The following is a 19,244-nucleotide window of genomic DNA, read 5'->3' as shown; positions in this document are numbered from 1 at the left end:
GCGTTGAGCGCCGCCCGCCGGCGTCACGTGCGCGCGCCGCGACCCGGCTCTGCTGGCAGCGGCCGGCCGGGCAGCCGGAGTTCGAGCGGCAGCGGTATGGCGGGCGGCCCGCAGGAGAACACGTTGCTGCATCTCTTCGCCGGCGGGTGAGTGTGGAGGGCTGCTCGCGAGGGGGATGGCTGTAAGAACTCCCGCCTCGCTCTGAGGGCGCGGCGCCGCGGCGGTATCGGCTGCTTTTAATTCAAAATCTCGCTGGGCTGGGCTGCTGTGCCGGCAGCGGGCGGCGCGCCGCGATGGGCTGCTGCTGCTCCGTGTGTGGGAGCTGCCGCCTGTGGGCTCTGCCCGCTGGGCTCCTGACCCGAAAAGGGCCCGCTCAGTGGGAAGGAAAGGCAGAAAGAGATAAAGGAGGCCTTGGTGTTACTGTATGGCGGACCTGGCGTGCTGGGATGCTGCTGCTTTGTCTTTGCTCTTTCAAGGGGTTGTGAGTTTGGTGTGTCGAGAGCCTGGGATGGAATAGACAAAAAAACACCCTCGTGAGATAGCTATCACGGTCATTGCAGCTGAAGTGCGGTGAAATCCTTATAATATGTAAATTAAAAATAAAAAGTCGAAAGTCCAGCAAGAAAATCGCACCCACCCACCTATTAGGCATGGATGTAGTAGGTCTGACCGTGTCAGAAATCTTGTTTTTAATGGTTCAGGCTGGCTGAGCAGTGGGATAGCTGTAGTGCTTGCCAGCTGACAAAATTCAGAAGCCCACATGAAATCTATTGTTAGACTTAATCTGCTTAATAGCAGACATTGCAGCTTCTGTTGCTAAATGGGGAGAGGAGGTTGGCTGTGAAGTTCATTTAATACAAATATGAAAGCCACCAAAGCCAAGTTTTTCAGACACACGGCCTTTCTTCTGCTGGCTAAAATGGTTGCATTGTTGTAAGTACTCTCTCCCTGTTGTTTTTCCATTCTCTGCTGGATCCTGTGCCAGAAACTGGACCTGGATGTGCCCATGCAGCCAGCTGGGATAGAAACAGTGCCTCTCCAGAACTCCAGGTGTCCTCGTGTAACTCCTTGCACAATAAATAAATTGGAATTGTAAACTCATTTGGGGTTTTAATTTAGCACTGAATGTTCAACATCTTCCTTAGTTATTTCATAACAATCTCTGCTTTCTCTTAAGATCTTAATAAACATTTTCTATGCTATAGCTGGGAATCATTAGGTTCAAGCTGGTTTTGATAGAATGCGGACGGAAAGAATAGAAGCACAACAGAGAATATCATCCTGGCTTCTTAGTTATAATAAGATTGATCCATTTTTAAAACAGTTCTGAAAGCGTGGCATGCAGGAGAGAGATGGTCTTTTAGGGCATACAGGCCTTTCCAGGTTAATTGTTGTAGCTGATTCTTGTTCTGAACGTGTTAAGAAGGCACAGAAAAATGCACCATCATTTGCTTGGCCGTGATGTTACAGAAAGGACAGTGAGACAGCAAATGTAGTTTTCCTTCTTGTGCACCAGCTAATGCTAAGGTGTTTGCCCTTTTGGTGTAGGGAACCTGCTTTGGCAGGGGGGTTGGACTCGATGATTTCTGGAGGTCCCTTCCAACCCCTACAATTCTGTGATTCTGTGCTAATAAGGGTATGCGTGAATGTGCCCACCTGCTATCCCAACACAGTTCTGATTGTGTGTCACATTTAATAATGCTGTTACTTCTGCCAGTCAAGTCAGAAATGGGGACTTCTTAGGGCTGACTGGATGGAACAACAAACTGAACGTCAGCTTCAAACTGTCATACAAAACCTGCAGAACCAGGACCTTGGATAAAATTATCCCCTCCTGTAGAAGAAAGTTGTAAGCTCAAACTGAATTATAAGTTGTGCAAGATGCTGAGCTTTGTTCCATGGTAAAATACTTTTTTGCAGGTGAAGCTAGAGGAGTTCATTCACTTAAATAATTTTGTTTGAGATTTACTGGTAGTATTACAGTATAGCTTCTTGCAAAAATGAGTATGGGGTAGTGTATCAGATCTCAAGGAAATGCAATGCAGTTTCTTATGTGTGCACAAAAAACGCAAGTCAGCTTACTTACAGATAGAAACAGAGTCATTGACTTCCTCTCTTGCTTGTTTTTCATTTTAAGATTTACAGTAATAACAGCAGACCAAAAGCTCTTGGGATATTGATGGGAAGAGGACTATGAGGGCAGGAAAGGTTTCAGAAGGAACAAATAAAATGATGCTTATGTTGTACAACAAATGCAAGCTGCTTTCAAGTCTGGGTTCCTCCTTCCCTGCTGAAGTCAGTGGAGTTCTTGCTTATTTTTGTTTGGGGAAAACTTTGGCTCAGGCTTCAGCAGAGGTGACTTCATTGTCTTTCCAGCTGTAATAATATTGTTTGCTACAGGGATTTGCTAAGAAGTCATCTTTAGAGACAGAGCAAAAACTGAACAAATTCCTTACTGTAATTTATTATATAGGTACTGAGTGGTGTCTATTTCTGAACCTCAAGAAGAGGTTTTTTACTGAAACAAAAGGAACTGTTTTTATGAATAAAATCACATTTGTGACTTTGTTTCTGTTTGCTGTTGAGGCTTAACTCTGCAACTCCTTTCTGCTATTGCTGTGAAAGGCAATCTGAAACACCAAGCAGAGCTTCCTTAAGCCACCTGGAACAGAGCTGGAAGCATACTTAAGAAAGGATTGTTAAGTGATTTGGTAAGGCTGACAATACCGGTAAATCTCAAAATTTAAGTGAATGAGTTACTCCAGCTTCACCTGCAAAAATATTTTACCATGGAACAAAGCTTAGTGTCTTGCACAACTTACAGTACATTTGTAGAATGGAGAGAAGCAGCCTTGACCTGAAGTATTTACTTCTGTTATGCTATGTATGGTCCAGGATAGCCCTTAAGCTGATAATGAGATTTGCTGTCTTTCAGCCCCCTATCTAGTTTAGGTTCTCGTCTGCTTGATGTAATTCAGTAACAGTGCATCAGCCTGAGGAACACTGAGTGCTGGCAGCAATACACACACCTGATGACAGCTTTATTTGTTGGAGGTGCTGTGAATGCTTTATATCTCAAAACCATAAAGAACAGCTTGTATTGTTTTGAGGATGACTTCCCTGTGATTTCTGGGAATGCAGCTCCTCACGTTGTTTACGCTTTTGATGATGCAATACTGAATATCAAACATGCAACCTGCTTCACTGCTTATGCTGTGCGTTTCATGCTAGGCCATGTGGCACACGTCAAAAAACCAAAATAAAATCCCTGTCACAAATAAAATCATGGGGAAAATGGCTCATCTCAGTTTGCCTTCAAGGAAAGCAGATGCACTGGTGCTGCAGTGCAGTGCTTTGTGCTGATAGTGCCACTGAATTTAGCTGAACAGAGTCCTGCATCTATCAGAGGGGCCCAGTCAGTAGCACCAAATGCAATAATCCCTTCTCTTAATTAAGTTACTTGGCATCATCTACATCGGTTGTGCTAGTGGGTGCTGAGAGTTTATTTCAAATGCAAGTCAGTGGTGTATTGGGGGTGGACTTTGTAAAAATAGAAAGCTGTCAGCAAGAGAAAAGTTAAAATTAAATTTTGAGATTTACATTCTTGGCGTGGCTTTTACACAGAATGTTTTCTTATTATGGAAGTAAATAATTTTTCTGCAATTCATAATGTACAGCACACTGTACCTCCATAATCACTCAGCCCTTGGCTAGAGGATATGAAACGTGTTCCTGTGTTTGGACATGACAACTCAGAGATATATTTTACTGCTCCAGTGGTCATATATGCCTGGCTAATCGTGTATCCAGAGGAAGTATTTGTAGCCTGAAGTACAAATACTGTTTTTCTGGCAGTTTGCAATGGGCCCAAGCTGATGCATTGTTGGGTGTCTCACACTGAAGGGATTTGTGTGTGTGATGCATGCAGAGCAGGGCTGGGAACCCCTCGTTATGGGCTTGCTGTGTGACTTGTTACAGATAGCATACCCTGGTGTTTTGTTTCTGAGCAGGTCTCTGCCTTTTGACTAAAGGCAGATTTAGAGATTGTTGGGCTTTTAGCAAGGGAGTAATTGTGGTGAACACCGCTCACATCTCTGGAACTGCAGTTCTGCATGGTGTTTCATTAAAAACCTCATCCTAATCAGAATTAAGGCTTAAATCTGCAATCAAGGCAATTCTCCATCTTCCCAAATCAAATGTATTTGGCTTCATATTCACAGCTGAATCTTTCAGGGTTAGGGCTGTTTATGTAGCTGAGAGAGGCTGGTTGTTGTTTTTCCTTCCCAGATGAAGGTATTTAGAACACTGTAGGAATACAAAGTGTTTCTTTTATGCACAGCATGTTATTCAGCCATCTTTCTGGGAATAGAGCAACGCCAGGATTTAATGGAAACAAATTCCCATGTGGAGGAAAATCTGTTCATCTGAACAAGATGTCCAATACGTCACAGTCCCTAGTAGAACTGTCTGCTGCTTATTTATATTTGGGGCATGGTTTATGCCTCCTATTGACATTCTGAGAATTGCTCCTTTAGATAATGCTTTTTTTTTCTTAAACGGCGTGCTGGCAACGTTCACTCTGATCTGTTAAAACTGATGATGCAGATATTAATTCATTGTGTTGAATATCAAGGGATTCCATATACATTCCCAGAAGTACTCAAATATTCAAGTCTACATAAATTAACTGGGTTATCAAACCAAAAGGATGAAATTCCAGAAGCGAGCCATGAAGCAAAGACAGCTGATGCAGGAGGGAACATGCCTGAGAGGCTAAAAAATGTTATGGCACAAAGATGTCACAGTAGTCTGAGCAGCTGGTGGGTCGGAAAAGGCAAATGGAATTTCAGTGTTGTGAATTTATGGAGTGTTACTATGAAAGTTTTGTTCTGATGTTCATAAACGATGATAGAAAACACAGTAGTGTGGTGTTGGTAGATGAATTAGCTATTAAGGAAATTAAATTATTTTCGTAGGACTCACTCGGACTGTTTTTTGAGTGTTAATTATATACATTTATGTACTGAATATATGCAGTGAGGAAAGTGGCAGTGTGGGTCTGCAAGAGGAACTCTCAGAACACTTTGTCCTTGGATTTAAAGGTCTGAACTCTGGGGACATGAAAGGTTTTGCAGGTTGAACCATTCCTGGCCTGTTTCTCCCAAATGTGGGCTGTGGGTGACATGAGAAGCATCTAAAAAGACGGAAAGATAAACTGAAGTGACGTCCTCCAGAGTGGTACTGACAGAACAAAAGGCTTGTGTCCAAGCTCTCCTTCAGTACACAGAACAATCAGAGACCTGGGGAGGTCTCTCTGAACACCGTCATTCTTGATCCCAGTGGCACACCTAGTTCCATAAACAACTTTGTGACTGTATTCAACAATCAAATCGTAGTGATCTGAAAGAGATGAAGGCAAAGCTCTTTCTTACAGGATTTGTCACTCTGAATGTGAATTTGGTTAAGTTTTCTCTCCCTTAATCAGGGAAAAGGAGGCAGCAAGACCTTAGAGGAGAAACTCATTGAAGTATTGCTGTTAAATCAGATTGCCAGGCTTGGTTATATCAGTTTATTCTTTTGGATAATTGTACCTGAAATGCACAGTGCTTAGAATCCAGGAGCCTCAAGAGTATTGGCCAACAGTTGTTGGTGTTTAATAGAAGACATACTGTTTGAGCAAGTACCAGATAATGCCTTTATAAACTGGTATGTATCTACAGCTGCATTTTTTTTGCCAATCTTTACCATTTTCCGTGTGCTTAAAAATGATTCTCCTATTGAAGTAGTTCACATACAGAAAATACACGTTAGTACCTCTGTTAACATCCTTTTGTAGTTCTCTGTTCCCAAACATGAATAGAGAGTTCTTGCTACTCTAGCAAGTATTTTTTTACATGCATATCAAAGGGTGGGATTAGGTTTTTTCTTCCTCTCCCTCTCGTGGAGAATTACTTACATCACAAATTGACATTAACATCAAAGAAAGTTAAGTTGTAGACTTGTGCTGTTTTCCAAGGAAAGTCTAAACACAGGTTTTTGAAGGGATAACATACTTAGATACTTGTACAAACAAAGAAAACATTTCCTTGTCAATCTGTTCAGCTGTAGGAAATGCCTTTGGAAAAGAAAAAAAAAAAAACCAAAACAATAAAAACCTCTTAAATCTTCCTAAATCAAAACGTGTTAGTTTAATAAAACTAAGATACAGTGTTCTTTTTAGTCATCCTCAGAATTATTCTTAGTTGTCAGGTTTCAGAGAAGAGACATTCAAATATGATTGAGGAGCAGTGACAGAGCGCGAGATGTTTGCCCAGGGCCGCTGATGAGAGTTGGGTGTTGTGCACTTGTGTGTTCTTGGCCCAGTGTGCTTTTTGTGAGCCACTGCATTAAGATGAGCACAGCCTCTGCAGCAGAACAGGAAGCTCTAACGTGGCTCCCCAGGCTGTTGTAGCATAATTAATAATGCAGCATTTCAGTACCTAAAGGGAGCCTACAGAGGGGAGGGGAATCAACTCTTTGAAAGGGTTGATAACTGCAGGACGAGGGGAAATGGTTTTAAGTTGAGGGAGGGGAGATTTAGGTTGGATGTCAGGGGGAAATTCTTTACAGAGAGAGTGGTGAGGTGCTGGAACAGCTGCCCAGAGAGGCTGTGGATGCCCCGTCCATCCCTGGAGGTGTTCAAGGCCAGGTTGGATGGGGCCCTGGGCAGCCTGGTCTAGCATTAAATGTGGAGGTTGGTGGCCCTGCATGTGGCAGGGGGGTTGGAGATTCATGATCCTTGAGGTCCCTTCCAACCCTGGCCATTCTGTGATACGAAGCTCAGTGTGTTGTTTTGGTGTAACAACCTTAGAACTCTTTCATTCAGCCTGTTTGCCAGCTTGGGGAATTTCCAATTTTTGCTCCCCTGTTTCTTATTGTGTGGCAATAGTGATGACCAGCAATTATATTCAGGACTAGTTTCATATTGAGGATTTCTGTAGCTCTTTTTTGCACCGGTGATAGAAGTAATGGCTGCTGGTGGTTTTCCATCACTGGACTGGAACATTCAGATATCATCCCAATCTCAGTAAGAAGCTGATGTGTGATTCTCACTGACAACATTAGCCTGCCTTCCTGGGAAAGGTGTAACAAGGGAGGGTTTGGAACCTTCTTTTTTGTGCAGTGTAGTACAGAATATTGAATCCATTGTGTGAAACTCTACATAAAAAGTAGTCAGCCCTGGGTAATATAGAAAGAGTGTGTCTGGAAATCCTCAACCCTGATTCAGGTTTGTTTATTTTCTAATATGCCTTGAAATCTATTTTTTATGATAGAGTTCTATGTCAGGAGTGTGAACTAGGTGAGTTTGTAGCAACAGATTGAAAACCAAGCTTCCAGCCACCAGCAGTTTCTGTATTCTCTGGTTATAGAAAGAAATCGTGGGTTAAAGAAAGATGTTGAAAAAGCCCTAGAACAAGAAAAACATGGAGTGAGACAGTGATAAGAGCAGGATAACAACAGTTAAAAAACTTTAACACATGAAACTATTAACTTGGTTTGCCCACATTTCCAAAGAAATGCCTATAACCATAGTTTGAATTGTTTCTACCATCTACTGAGTTTATTTTCAGGTGGATACCTTTTAAGTAAGATGACTTTATGCCAGGTGGGATTTTTTTCTTTTCTTTTATATATATATAAAATAATGTGGATGTAACACGGTGGCTCCCTGACCCCCTCTGTTTAAGGAAAATCTCCCTTGAAGTGGCCTCCATTCACTGAGTCACAGCAGTCTGCAGTCTCCAGGAGTATGCTCAGTTCAGAGGTGTGTCACTGATACTGCCCATCAACCATTGTAACTCATCAGCATTAAGTTTCCAACACAACAGCTGTTATCATAGAGCAGGCTGGGCAAGGTGGGTGTGATGCACTCCAGATCACTGACACTCTCCTTATCTTGGAGAAATTTAACCTTCCTTTCAGAAGTTGCTTTGGAAAATGTCTGGCTGCTGCTTAGAGTGCAGCCTGAGCCATCTCGTCTGCCTTTCCATCTCTGTGCCCAGAGACATCCTAGTTTCTCACTCAGTTTCTCAGCTTGGATGTCTCAGAAAGGATGGGGAGGAGCTGGAACAGGCTGCCCAGACAGGTGGTGGGGTCACCATCCCTGGAGGTGTTTAAGGAAAGGGTAGATTTGGCCCTCAGGGACCTGATACAGTGAGCAGTATTGGTGGTAGGTGGCAGTTGGATTGGATGGTCTTTTTCAATCTTAATAATTTTATGATTCTGTAATCAGTGTACATGTGTAATATTTCTGTGCTTCTGTTATCAGGCCGTGGGAATTCTAATTAATTATCTTTAGTAGCCTGAAGAACAGCAGCCTCCCCTGTTCCCAGCCTTCCTCGCATCCTTGCAGCTTCCCCACACCAGAAAAATTGATAGCTATTGTTTTTAAGAGAACCTAACTTACAGTAGAGAGCTGTTGTAATCATAATTATTGAAATGGTGAAGGATTATATTGCTGTGTTTGCTGCGTACAGTTTCTTAATCCCCAGTTGCTTGTTCTCATCTGCCAGCTTCCTTCTTCCCATAGGAAAAATCCATCCAAGGATATGTCAGTATTAGGACAACAATCTCTGAAACATGGGTGCCTTTGAAGTTTTTACAGGCAGGATTCCAGCAGATGATCAGTCATGGATTTTTAGTAGAGTTGGATATTGTTTTTGTGTTTCACCCTTCCAACCTCATCACTACATGGGATCATCATAAGTGTTTCTCAGCCTTCTCTCCCCTCCCACAGGGCTTAGGGACAGTCTCCCTTGCCTAATGTGGAAACAGTTCTGCTTCCTATTAATTTATCCACAGTGTGGAGCAATTGGAGTCAGTTATTCAGTTTCTTATATATGCTCTGTGCTCTTGTGACTTGCTATATCCGTGCAGCTACATTTTACTGACTGTCTTCTATTTAAATTGTGTTTTACAGATGTGGAGGAACGGTTGGTGCCATCTTTACTTGTCCCTTAGAAGTAATAAAGACTAGGCTCCAATCTTCAAAACTAGCTTTTCGGACTGTGTATTACCCGCAAGTCCAGCTGGGGACCATCAGTGGTGAAGGAATGGTCAGGCCAACATCTGTTTCACCTGGACTCTTTAGCGTTCTTAAGTGAGTACTGTTCCTCTGGTCCTTCAATATTAATTGACACCAGTGATCTGAGTTTCGATTCCTTGGTTCAAATTTTGCTCCAGACTTGAACTACAGGGATACATGTCAGTTAGGCTTTTGGATTCAGCAATAGAAAGATTAAATTATTCTTTTAAAAATACATAAAGTTCCTGAGTGTTCCTTTAAGCTTCCACAGAACTTTATTGCTAGCACTCAGAAGCTTTCTGAAGCACATTGATTTGGGTAAGTGTCTGGGAGTGTTATTTTTAATCTACTTTTGAGTTTTTTGTAGTTATTATATTCTAGGAGTCAATACACACTGTGTACTCCAAGCTTTGTGTTTAATATGCTTTAGCTTGCAGGAACTATCAGAAAATATTCTGGAGAAAAAGGCCTTTTTTTTCCTTTTTCTTTTTTTTTCAATAACAGGAAGACTTTGAGCAACAGAACAGGTAATCCTTTCTAGCTGAGGCCAATTCTTGGCACAGTGGTTGAAGGACTGAATGAACTATGCACTCTGTCTTTCCTGGAGCCATTCCCAGTCTTCTCTGAGTAGCTGGAATGATACTTTTACTATTGCTGCCCATGCTATTTAACAGGTTGATGAAGTAAGGTTTTGATTTCTCTCTCTTTGGAGCTTCATTTAAAGGTGAGAGTCTGTAGCCTTTCCTCCTCCTTAATGGGCCAGTGTTGTAATGAGGTTTCTGATTCTCTGTGTTTTGCGATGCATGTCACTCACTGATCCATCTTCAAAACTCATCCTACCCGAGTGCTAATTTGAACTAGATGACCCCCAGAATTCTCTGATCCCTTGTATTATTGGGAGGAGCTGTTGACTCCATTGAGAGTGGGGAGGCCTTGCTGAAAGATGTGGACAAATCAGAGAGCTGGGCAATCACCAACCACAGGAAGTTTAAAAAGTGAGTGCTGAATTCAGCACATAATAAGAGGCAGCCCTGTCTGTACATACAGTATTGGAAGGCCACAGTGTGGTTTCTCTGGAGCCTTCTCTCTTCAGGCTGAACAAGCCCAGCCTGTCTTTGTAGCAGAGGTGCTCCAGCCCTCCTCTGGACCTGCTCCAAAAGATTTTGCACATCTCTTTTGTTCAGGGGGCCACAGACCCAGACGCAGTACTTCAAGTAGGGCCTCACAAGGGTAGAGAGGGACAACCATCTCCCTTGACCTATTGGGCACCCCTCTTTTGATGCAGCCCAGGAGTTGGCTGCATATTACAGTTGGCCTTCTGTGCCACAGTGCACATTGCTGGCTCATGTTAAGTTTTTCATCTATCAGGATCCTCAAGTCCTTAGCAGGGCTGCTCAGAGAGTTCTCCTAGTGTGTATGCATATGTGGAATTGCCCCGACTCAAGTGCAGCACCTTGCACTTGGCTTCCTTGAACCTCATTAAGATCACACTGATTCACCTTTCGAGCTTGTTCAGGTCCCTTTAGATGGAATGCCTGCTTTCTGTATCAGCTGTACCTCTCAGCCTGGTGTCATCCACAAACCTGCTGAGGGCACACTCAATTGCATCATCTACACCTGATAAAGATGTTTAAAAGTACCAGTCCAAAGACAGACCCCTGGGGGACAGCACTTGCCACCAGCCTCCACCTGGACCCAGAGCCATTGATCACAACCCAAAGTTATGGTTCACATATCATGCAATGCATCGAGTTTATTTGGATCATTGAGCACATCACAGGGTAATGCAGAAGGTCCTGCTTAGATCAGGTAATAGAAATGCCAAAGAAAATACTGACTAGCAAAACAAGTTGAATGATTTATGTAAGGCCAACACACTTGGCAGGTTGCCTGAGGAGAAGCTGCACAGTTATGTAACAGTACAGTGCTAACTCAAATTCTCTGCAGAACTACAGATGCCTAGAGTCATTCTGGGACTTGAGTTTCTGTTATAAACAGAGCTTCTTTCTCATGCCAAACACTTTGTATTCAGAGGTGAATCTACAGCAATTCGTGACCAAAAGTAGAACTCAGTGCCAATTGCCTTTGATTTTCTTCTCTCCCTTTCTACTTTTTCACCTTGCAGCACTGGACTAAAGACAGCTGCTACTAAAGGAAGTAATAACTTAAACATATGAGGCTGTTAATTTATTTCCTTTTCCCATCTTTCTCTAAGATCTCCCTTTTAGGGGAAGAAGAAATGGGTTAAAATTAGGTCAACCTTTTAATGTATTTATTAAGCTCATTAAATTTGGTTGACGAATCTTGATTTCATTTCACCTCAGAATTTCTGTGGTGACTATGATCTTGATTTCATTTTACTTGAGGAATTGCTCAGCTGCATGTCTCACCACGTTTTTGACCTATTTAGTCCAGAGGATTAAGAAGTGAGAATGAAATAATCATGCGATCTGTCATTCCCTTGCTGACAGTGTCTGTGAAGCACAGATAATGCTACTGATTGTGATCTTTGTGATGAAACACAAATGTATGAAGAAAGAGGAGTAAAGTTAGATCTCCTATACTCTTACACCCCTTTCTCAATTCTGACCATACATACATGGCTGAACTGGATGTGACTTGGATCCTCTGTTTTAGTAGGAAAATTGTATGGCTGAGGAAGCAGCCTTTTAGAGCCCTACATATAAAACTGTTCTAGAAGACTCAAAGATGCTGAATATGAAAGCTCCTTAACTGCTGTAAATAGAAAAAAAGTAGGTACTCAGGAGGGCAGGTTAAGCCTGCTGCTGTATAGAAAGCACTCCAGAAGGACGGGCTGTTTTTGTCTAATCCGTTTAAGATTCTCATGAGTCACCCCAGCTGGAAGCTGCAGTCGTGACTGTTAAATGACAAAGAAGGAGTAGCTGGTGGATCTGTCTCCTTGGAGACACTCAGCTCTGGAGTTTACACAGAAAGTTCTACTCCACTGCAGGAAAAAAAAAAAAAACACAAAACATTTCAGGAGCTCCTATGTATCTTCTTGTGCCTAATGAGCTTGTTTTTGGAATCCGCAGGGAACATTCCCAACAGTGCTAATGACCTAGAAAGCAAACTGAGAATTGGACAGTACAAACAGATGCACGTGAACTTCCCCTGGGACCTGGTGTTATCTGGATTTTATTGCATGGTTTTCACGTGATGAGCCTTTATTTCAGCTGAGGTCTATTGCAGCAGACTGCACTAAGCCCCAGTGATTACTGGACCGTATCTGGCTCTCACTGGTGAATACTTGGCTGTTTACCAGTGTTTGGGTGTTAATTCAATCCTTTTGAATATTTCTTCTGTTAATAAGGCAAATAATTGTGTAAAAGTCTTTTTCACCTGAGCAAGCATAGAGTTTGACAGCTGGACTATCATAGAAGCTGAACATGCCTTCCAAGATGTGGGGAAAAATGGATGAAAATGGCTTTGGAAACTTGGGCTGTAGCAATTGCAGAACTACAGGAAAACATTATTTGATTGTTATCCTGCTTTACACCTGGTCATAAAATCTGGTGACGTACAAAAGTAGTTTGTAGCATCCTTTGGAGTGTTGCTATGAACTCTTTTGAGTGCCCTCAAAACCAGAACAGTTACTCTGAACTGCCTGGGGGAACAGCTTTTAGAAGGGTGCAGCATTCAATTTCCACTCTGGAAAAAAAAAAAAAGTGACTAATTGTGAAAGGGGAAAGAGTGCTGGTGGTTTTAAATTTTTTGTGCCTCTATTCAGGCAACAGACTCCTAAACTGCTTAAATTTCTTGGATACAGAGATTGACAAAAGTATTCTTTGTTCTTCAGTCAACTAGTATTGGATTCTCTGTGAAACTATCAAGTTCAATTCCTTTCAGCTTTCAAAAATGGGAATTATAACCTTCTGTCATATGACACACATTCACCTGTAGCGCACTGAAGTCTTATAGCACAGTGGTCTTTATTCAGTAGTGTATAATTCTGCTAATTTTCTTTTGTGCAGTTTGAAAACAAGGAAGTTCACAATTAACATTGATTTCTTTAGCACAGTTCTTTTGACTGTCTGTCTGGCAGAATAAGAAGCGTAACTTTTAACCTAAATACTATTCTTTTTTTCCTCTGTTTGCTTTTATTTTTAGGTCAATTCTGGAAAAAGAAGGACCAAGGTCACTCTTCCGAGGTCTGGGTCCAAACTTGGTTGGAGTTGCACCATCAAGGTAAATAGTTAAGCTATTGCTAAAAGACACATTTAAAGCATCAACCCAAATGTTGCAGCCCATTTGCAGTGTAGAAGAATAGGCATAAAATTGTCCCACCCATAAACTGTGCTTTGCAAAGCGTCAGACTGCACAGCTTTTTTGTGTCAACAAATAATTCTAAAAATCATCCTTACACTTGTATAGCACTGACTTTCACTTACACGTATCAGTAACTAATGCATTTAGTACCTGTTTCTAGTTCAATATTCATATTCTCTTCTTAAAAGGATGGAATACTTTGAAAGTCAGTACTGTTTTTTCTAACAGTGAAACCTCAATCTGACAGATTTGTCATTTTTTGGCTTCTGTAAACTTGTGTGTGTGTGTCTTAGCTGCTTGTTGTGATCTGTGCTTTCTGTTAGCAGTGGAACTTTGTTTATGATGCTATCCTCAAAAAAATAATTAGGAGGGGGGAATATTTTTAATGTATTAATACAAGTGTGTAAAACTGCTTTTAGTTTCAGTCCAGGGTTAAATGCTTCCAAGGCAACTATAGCTCTCACCAAATGTAGGGAAAACATAGGCTCAGAGTGGGATGTTACAGTCCCAAGGGTACAAAATGTATTAAATGCCAGGGTTGCCATTAGTATCCAGTCTAACTTGCTTTAACAAGACCATGTTGCTTCACATTGCAGACTTGGTATGAAAGTAAGATATTTCTGCCCTGTGGGTGTCAAGTCAGATAGTGGCACCTTAGAAGAAAAAAGCTTGTATTCTTGCAGATGGAAAATTCATACAGAGGCCCCTTTTTAGAGTCTTGTTCTTTCTAGAGGAGGTAATACTGTAATGTACCTAACTTGATGTCATGTGTATTATATTGCTTTTCTTCTGTTTTTTGTTTGTTTTTCCACAGAGCTGTCTATTTTGCATGCTATTCCAAAGCCAAAGAGCGATTTAATGGCATTTTTGTACCCAACAGCAACATTGTGCATGTCTGTTCTGCAGGTTCTGCAGGTATGTGTTTGCAGTTCACTTTCCATATGGTCTGCAGCAATACTCCAGCATCTGGCCACTTAGCTATACCTGCCATGCTTGTATTGGTATCTGCAAGGCTCTGAGATGCACCTTAATTTTTTGAAGTTTGTATTCCAAGCTGTTACCAATACAAGACTCGTTCTCAGTAGCTAGAAAATGAATGGAAGTTACCATAAGACAGGGACTGGACTTTTAGTCTGTCAGTACAGGTTAATAGATAATTCCTGACTGTGGTCTGTGAATAATTGTGACATCTGTACAAGTACAAGCTTACAGATCCAGAAAACATTGGTATAGAGGATCTACTTTCTAGGAAATATATCCAGCAATCATCTCCATAAAAGGGTGAGATCAGGAGATGTAACTGAGATTATGAAACAACAGTATGTATAAGGTGTTCTTAATGAGCCAAAGTTCAGAGACTATAAATAAAATCTGTGAGTCTGGAAACATCTTGTTCTCTCACAAAGAGACAGGAGTACTTGGCAGGATTGCTCTGGAGACTGTTAAGGAACACACTCTGAAGAGTTTAAACTGGTGTTTCATAACATTACTAAAAAGGGGTAAATTTGCTCTTGTTAGCATCTTGTTTGAATAACCACCTATCTCTGCAATCTAAAGTTTGTAGCAAAGTTGTTGCAGGGGTTTGTGCCAACATACCAATTGACAGTGCAGTCATACTCTGGCACAGTGCTTTCTATAGGCTCAACAGTACCCTTGTGAATAAGTTATGGCAGTGTTATTTATTTAAACTTCTGTGCTTTGGCCACGTTGAGCATTGAGGAAGGGTTTTAGGAATTGCTGAAGCAAATGAAACTGATAGAAACACATGCTTGAATGTCTTTCTAACTGAAGACTTTCAGTAAGAATATTGTAAAACCATATGCCAAGTGTTACAGCTACAGAACTCTGAATAGTGGCATGACCTGATGCTCACTTGTAAAGGATGGGGACCCTTCCAGTGAAATAGTGAAATATTCTGACATCAGCTTTTGGAGAAAGCCAACGATAGACTTCGCAGAGCTCGGTCCCAGGAGTTTACTAGCTTTTAGCTTACCTTACTTGCAGAGGAGCTGTTTTACTGTTCGATGCTTCATAATGTTTCTGAATTCTTGTTCACAAGTGAGGATAAACTTTTATTCCAATTGAAATGCTATAAAAATATTTCTGAACAGTTTAAAGCAAAAGTTAATAGACATCAGCAAACCTTTGATACTGTTTTAGCCAAATTATTTTGGTTTGTTGTATTTTTTCCTCCCAGGATAAGAAAATAGCTTGTTCTTATTGGAAGAATACTGCAGAACAGCTTCACTAATTCAAATATCAGTCAGCAGAGTGATCATTAAAAATGTTTGCCAAACTAACCCCATAGTTATGGGTGGATTCAGTTAATGAGATAGCTCAATGGCACCACCTAGAGCCTTGGGGAAAGCAAGAGACTAGTAAATGCATGTTTTCCCTATCTATTTTTTCTAAAACCCAGTCAAGTAAGTAAGCTGTCTTGCCTACAGTAGTGTTTAGAAACATGAAGTACATAAGTGCAGAAAGAAAAGAGCCCTTAAGGCCATTGGTTGATGCTTTCTGGAGCTTTCTTAATATAAGATAGTTCTCTGGCTGGAGACAGGATAGAAGCTACACCCCTGTATGTTGCTTGAAACTTCTGCAGCTGGTAACTAGAACTGTCACTGCACAGTGTATGTAGTTCAGACTTGCTTGAACAATGTCAGTAGACTGGCCTGAATTCTGCTATACTTCTGTTTTTCTTTTTGCTTTTTCAGCCTTTATCACAAATTCCCTGATGAATCCCATATGGATGGTGAAAACCAGAATGCAACTGGAACGGAAGTAAGTAACTGAAGGCAATGGGGTGCTGCTAAATGGCTAAGGCAGCCTCTGGAAAACTGTGAAAAATTAGACAATTTTTTCTGATAGCTATTTAGACTTTGGTAGATCTTGCCCTATTTCCCCAGTTCTCACTTTCATCTTTGAAGCAACCGTCCAGGTCATGCTGGATGTTTAGGTTTTGGGTGTTGGTTTAATCTGATTCACAGCTTCTATAGAGGGATGTGGAATCTGCCTCCAGCCTGAGTTAGATTCAGGTTTTGGTTCCACTGTAAAATTCCAGTAAATTTAGGCATAGCATTAATTTGCCCTCAGATCCCGCTTTAAAAAGTCTTCTGAACCTCAGGGGTTGATGTTGAGGCTAAATACATCAGTGACTGAAGTGCTCTGATAGAGCAGTAATAGAGGCTATGGAAAGGTCAGGGGAGCTCACGTGGGAAGCCAAACGTGGCTCACAGTCCTTGTCCCACTTGGCAACATCCCTTGCGCTGGCCCTAGACCATACAGATACATGTATTACAGCAACACACTGAGGTTGCTGGTACACAGTTAAGTAGCTATAAACAGAAAGAGTGATGTTTTTTAAATTCTAATGAAGCAGGATTTGTTTAATTTCATAAAATGTTCCAGAGACAGCAAGAATCTGTTGTTTTATGTTCTCATATTCCTTCAGCATTGTATCACAGTTAACCATACCTCCTGAAGCCAGAGGGGGAATTAGGCAGTAATATCTTCCAGTTGGGTGATTCGTGGTCACTGGTGGATATTGAAGCAATGAGGGATTCAGGTAATAATGTGGCTCGTTAGAATGGAAATTCTTTCCTGCAAGGATGTCTTATGTGAAATAAGCAAGATCCTTTAAGACACCATCACTTATAAATAATTTATAAGCCTCAATTCCAGCACTTCACAGGGTGTCACCTTTGAACAGAATGCTGCCTTATTAAAATGAAAGATTGTTTCTCATGTAGGAGGCTTAAGTATCTTGGCCTGCTGAAGATAGCTTTAAGTGGAATTAGTAGTTTAATATAAAGCAGTGTCTCTTCAATACTTACTGTCTTTTAAAGCATTGATGTGAACTGTCACAGACTAGTTAGAGCTGGAGCTGTAAGAATTATTACATGTGTGTATGAATTTGCAGAGCCAAGTGTGCATTCTCAGCATAATAGTCCTTCTCCATTCAGCTTTCTTAGAATATTTTTGAAGTAAAACTTGTTAGAGAACCAATAGAAGTTTTGAAAAGTATTGAAAGCCATCAGTTTTTGGGTTCTTTTTTATTTGTTTGTTTGTTTTAACTTCTATTCTCATTCTGGGCTCATTATATTTTCTGTTTTGTTTTGTTGTTGTTTTTAGAGTCAGAGGTTCAAAACCAATGAATGCTCTGCAGTGTGCTAGATATGTTTACCAGATGGAAGGTATCCGTGGTTTTTATAGAGGATTGACTGCCTCCTATGCTGGGATTTCTGAGACCATTATCTGCTTTGCTATTTATGAAAGTTTAAAAAAGCACTTAAAGGAAGTCCAGCTGCCCTCTTCTTCTTCTAACGGAACTGAAAGGAGCTCCACAAACTTCTTTGGACTGATGTTTGCTGCTGCTGTTTCCAAGGGCTGTGCCTCTTGTATTGCTTATCCACACGGTATGTTAACTTTTCCATTTGTGACTGCAGAACAGCTGTTGCCTCTAATGCAAGGCAAACTGATGATGAGTTTTTATGGTGGTAAAATTCCTGTCTGTTTAAATGGCCTGTGGCATGTGCATATGCACTGAGATTTTTAGTACTGTTCTTATTATTCCTGCCTAGCTACGCAGTTAGAGACTAGCATTTCCTCATTTCAAAGCCACTCCAAAAAAAGTTGAGTGCCTATTGCATCCATTCTCACTAGTAGCCTCATCTATATGAGTCCCAACTGCTGTTGGGAGCTTTTAAACATTTAGTTCATATGCAGACTGAATAATAGCACTGTGTGGTATTTGGAAGTAATTAAGTATTTAGAAGAATAAATAGGTGAATAAATAGGTGAAGGTTTGTTTTCTGATCATCTGATTATCTGATGAAGTAATACAAACTCAGAAGAGAGTGCATGCATGCAAATCGAGTGGTGGGAACCACTCAGTGGGTGAAGAGTGGTGTTTCTGGAGAAATGAGTGAATGTCATTGTGGTTTTATAGAGCAGTATTAGCTACGTGAGTATCTTCATTTTGTAGCAGCTTGACCAAGCAAATAATCCATTTTTTTTCTACATGGAAGGGCACCCCTCTTTAACATTCCTTCTTGTCTAAGGGACAAAGCATGCAGGATTTTGTGTCTGAAAGCCCTGGCTAGCAGGCAATAGGTGCAGGGAAGTTTTAACATCCCTGGGCCTTGCATACTTTTTTTTTTTTTATCTTGGCGTGTTTCTGGGAAGGTGTAAGTCTTGTTAACCATGGGCTCTTGTTTTACTTTTCTGCAGAGGTCATACGGACACGGCTGCGAGAAGAAGGCACTAAGTACAAGGCGTTCATTCAGACAGCACGGCTGGTAGCACGTGAGGAAGGCTACCTCGCCTTCTATAGAGGACTTTTTGCCCAGCTCATCCGGCAGATACCAAACACAGCCATTGTGTTGTCCACTTACGAGTTAATTGTGTATCTGTTAGAAGACCGTGCGAAGTAGCAGAGCCAAGACTGCTGTTACTGACTGTAGACCAATTTCTTCGTTGAACAAATAGTCCTTAATGACTGACACAGGTTGCATTGTTGGTGGAAGAACTACAAGTCTGTGATCACCTGCTGAATGTTTTCCTTTTGGATTCATGCTTTCTGAAAGGTTTTGAGTCATTAACGTTAATAGTTAATTATAACTTTTTTTTTTAACTTAATGATAATTAAGCAGCTACTAAATTAAATTACACTATTTAATTTAAGTATATGTTTGTCCTTTTCCTTAAGCACAGCCGTTGTGGTCAAGGAATGTACCTCATACCATCAAGTGGTCTCTTGGACTGATGTTCATTAAAACTGTATTAAAACTGAAGAACTGGCTTGGAATTTTGAAACTTAGTCTTCCTACCACTACTGTTGTGTCATCTTTTAGCACTAAAGTAAGCTTATGTCCAAATAACTTTGAGAGGTCTT

At 41.1% G+C, this 19,244-nt stretch overlaps 1 protein-coding gene across 1 annotated transcript; it reads left to right on the top strand.

Moving 5' to 3' along the window:
- Positions 1-13: 13 nt before the first annotated feature.
- On the top strand, positions 14-19,244 carry SLC25A33 (solute carrier family 25 member 33). Its single transcript, XM_031613365.2, has 7 exons — positions 14-146; positions 8,960-9,139; positions 13,193-13,270; positions 14,166-14,266; positions 16,066-16,132; positions 17,483-17,766; positions 18,581-19,244. The coding sequence occupies exons 1-7, from the start codon at positions 97-99 to the stop codon at positions 18,781-18,783; spliced, it is 963 nt and encodes a 320-aa protein (XP_031469225.1). The 5' UTR covers positions 14-96; the 3' UTR covers positions 18,784-19,244.

This window comes from Phasianus colchicus, chromosome 22 (genome assembly GCF_987193195.1).
Source record: "Phasianus colchicus chromosome 22, bPhaCol1.hap1.1, whole genome shotgun sequence".
In the NCBI taxonomy this organism is placed as follows: Eukaryota; Metazoa; Chordata; class Aves; order Galliformes; family Phasianidae; genus Phasianus; species Phasianus colchicus.
Note: the sequence above shows the minus strand (reverse complement) of the source record. Positions and strands in the feature narration are given on the sequence as shown.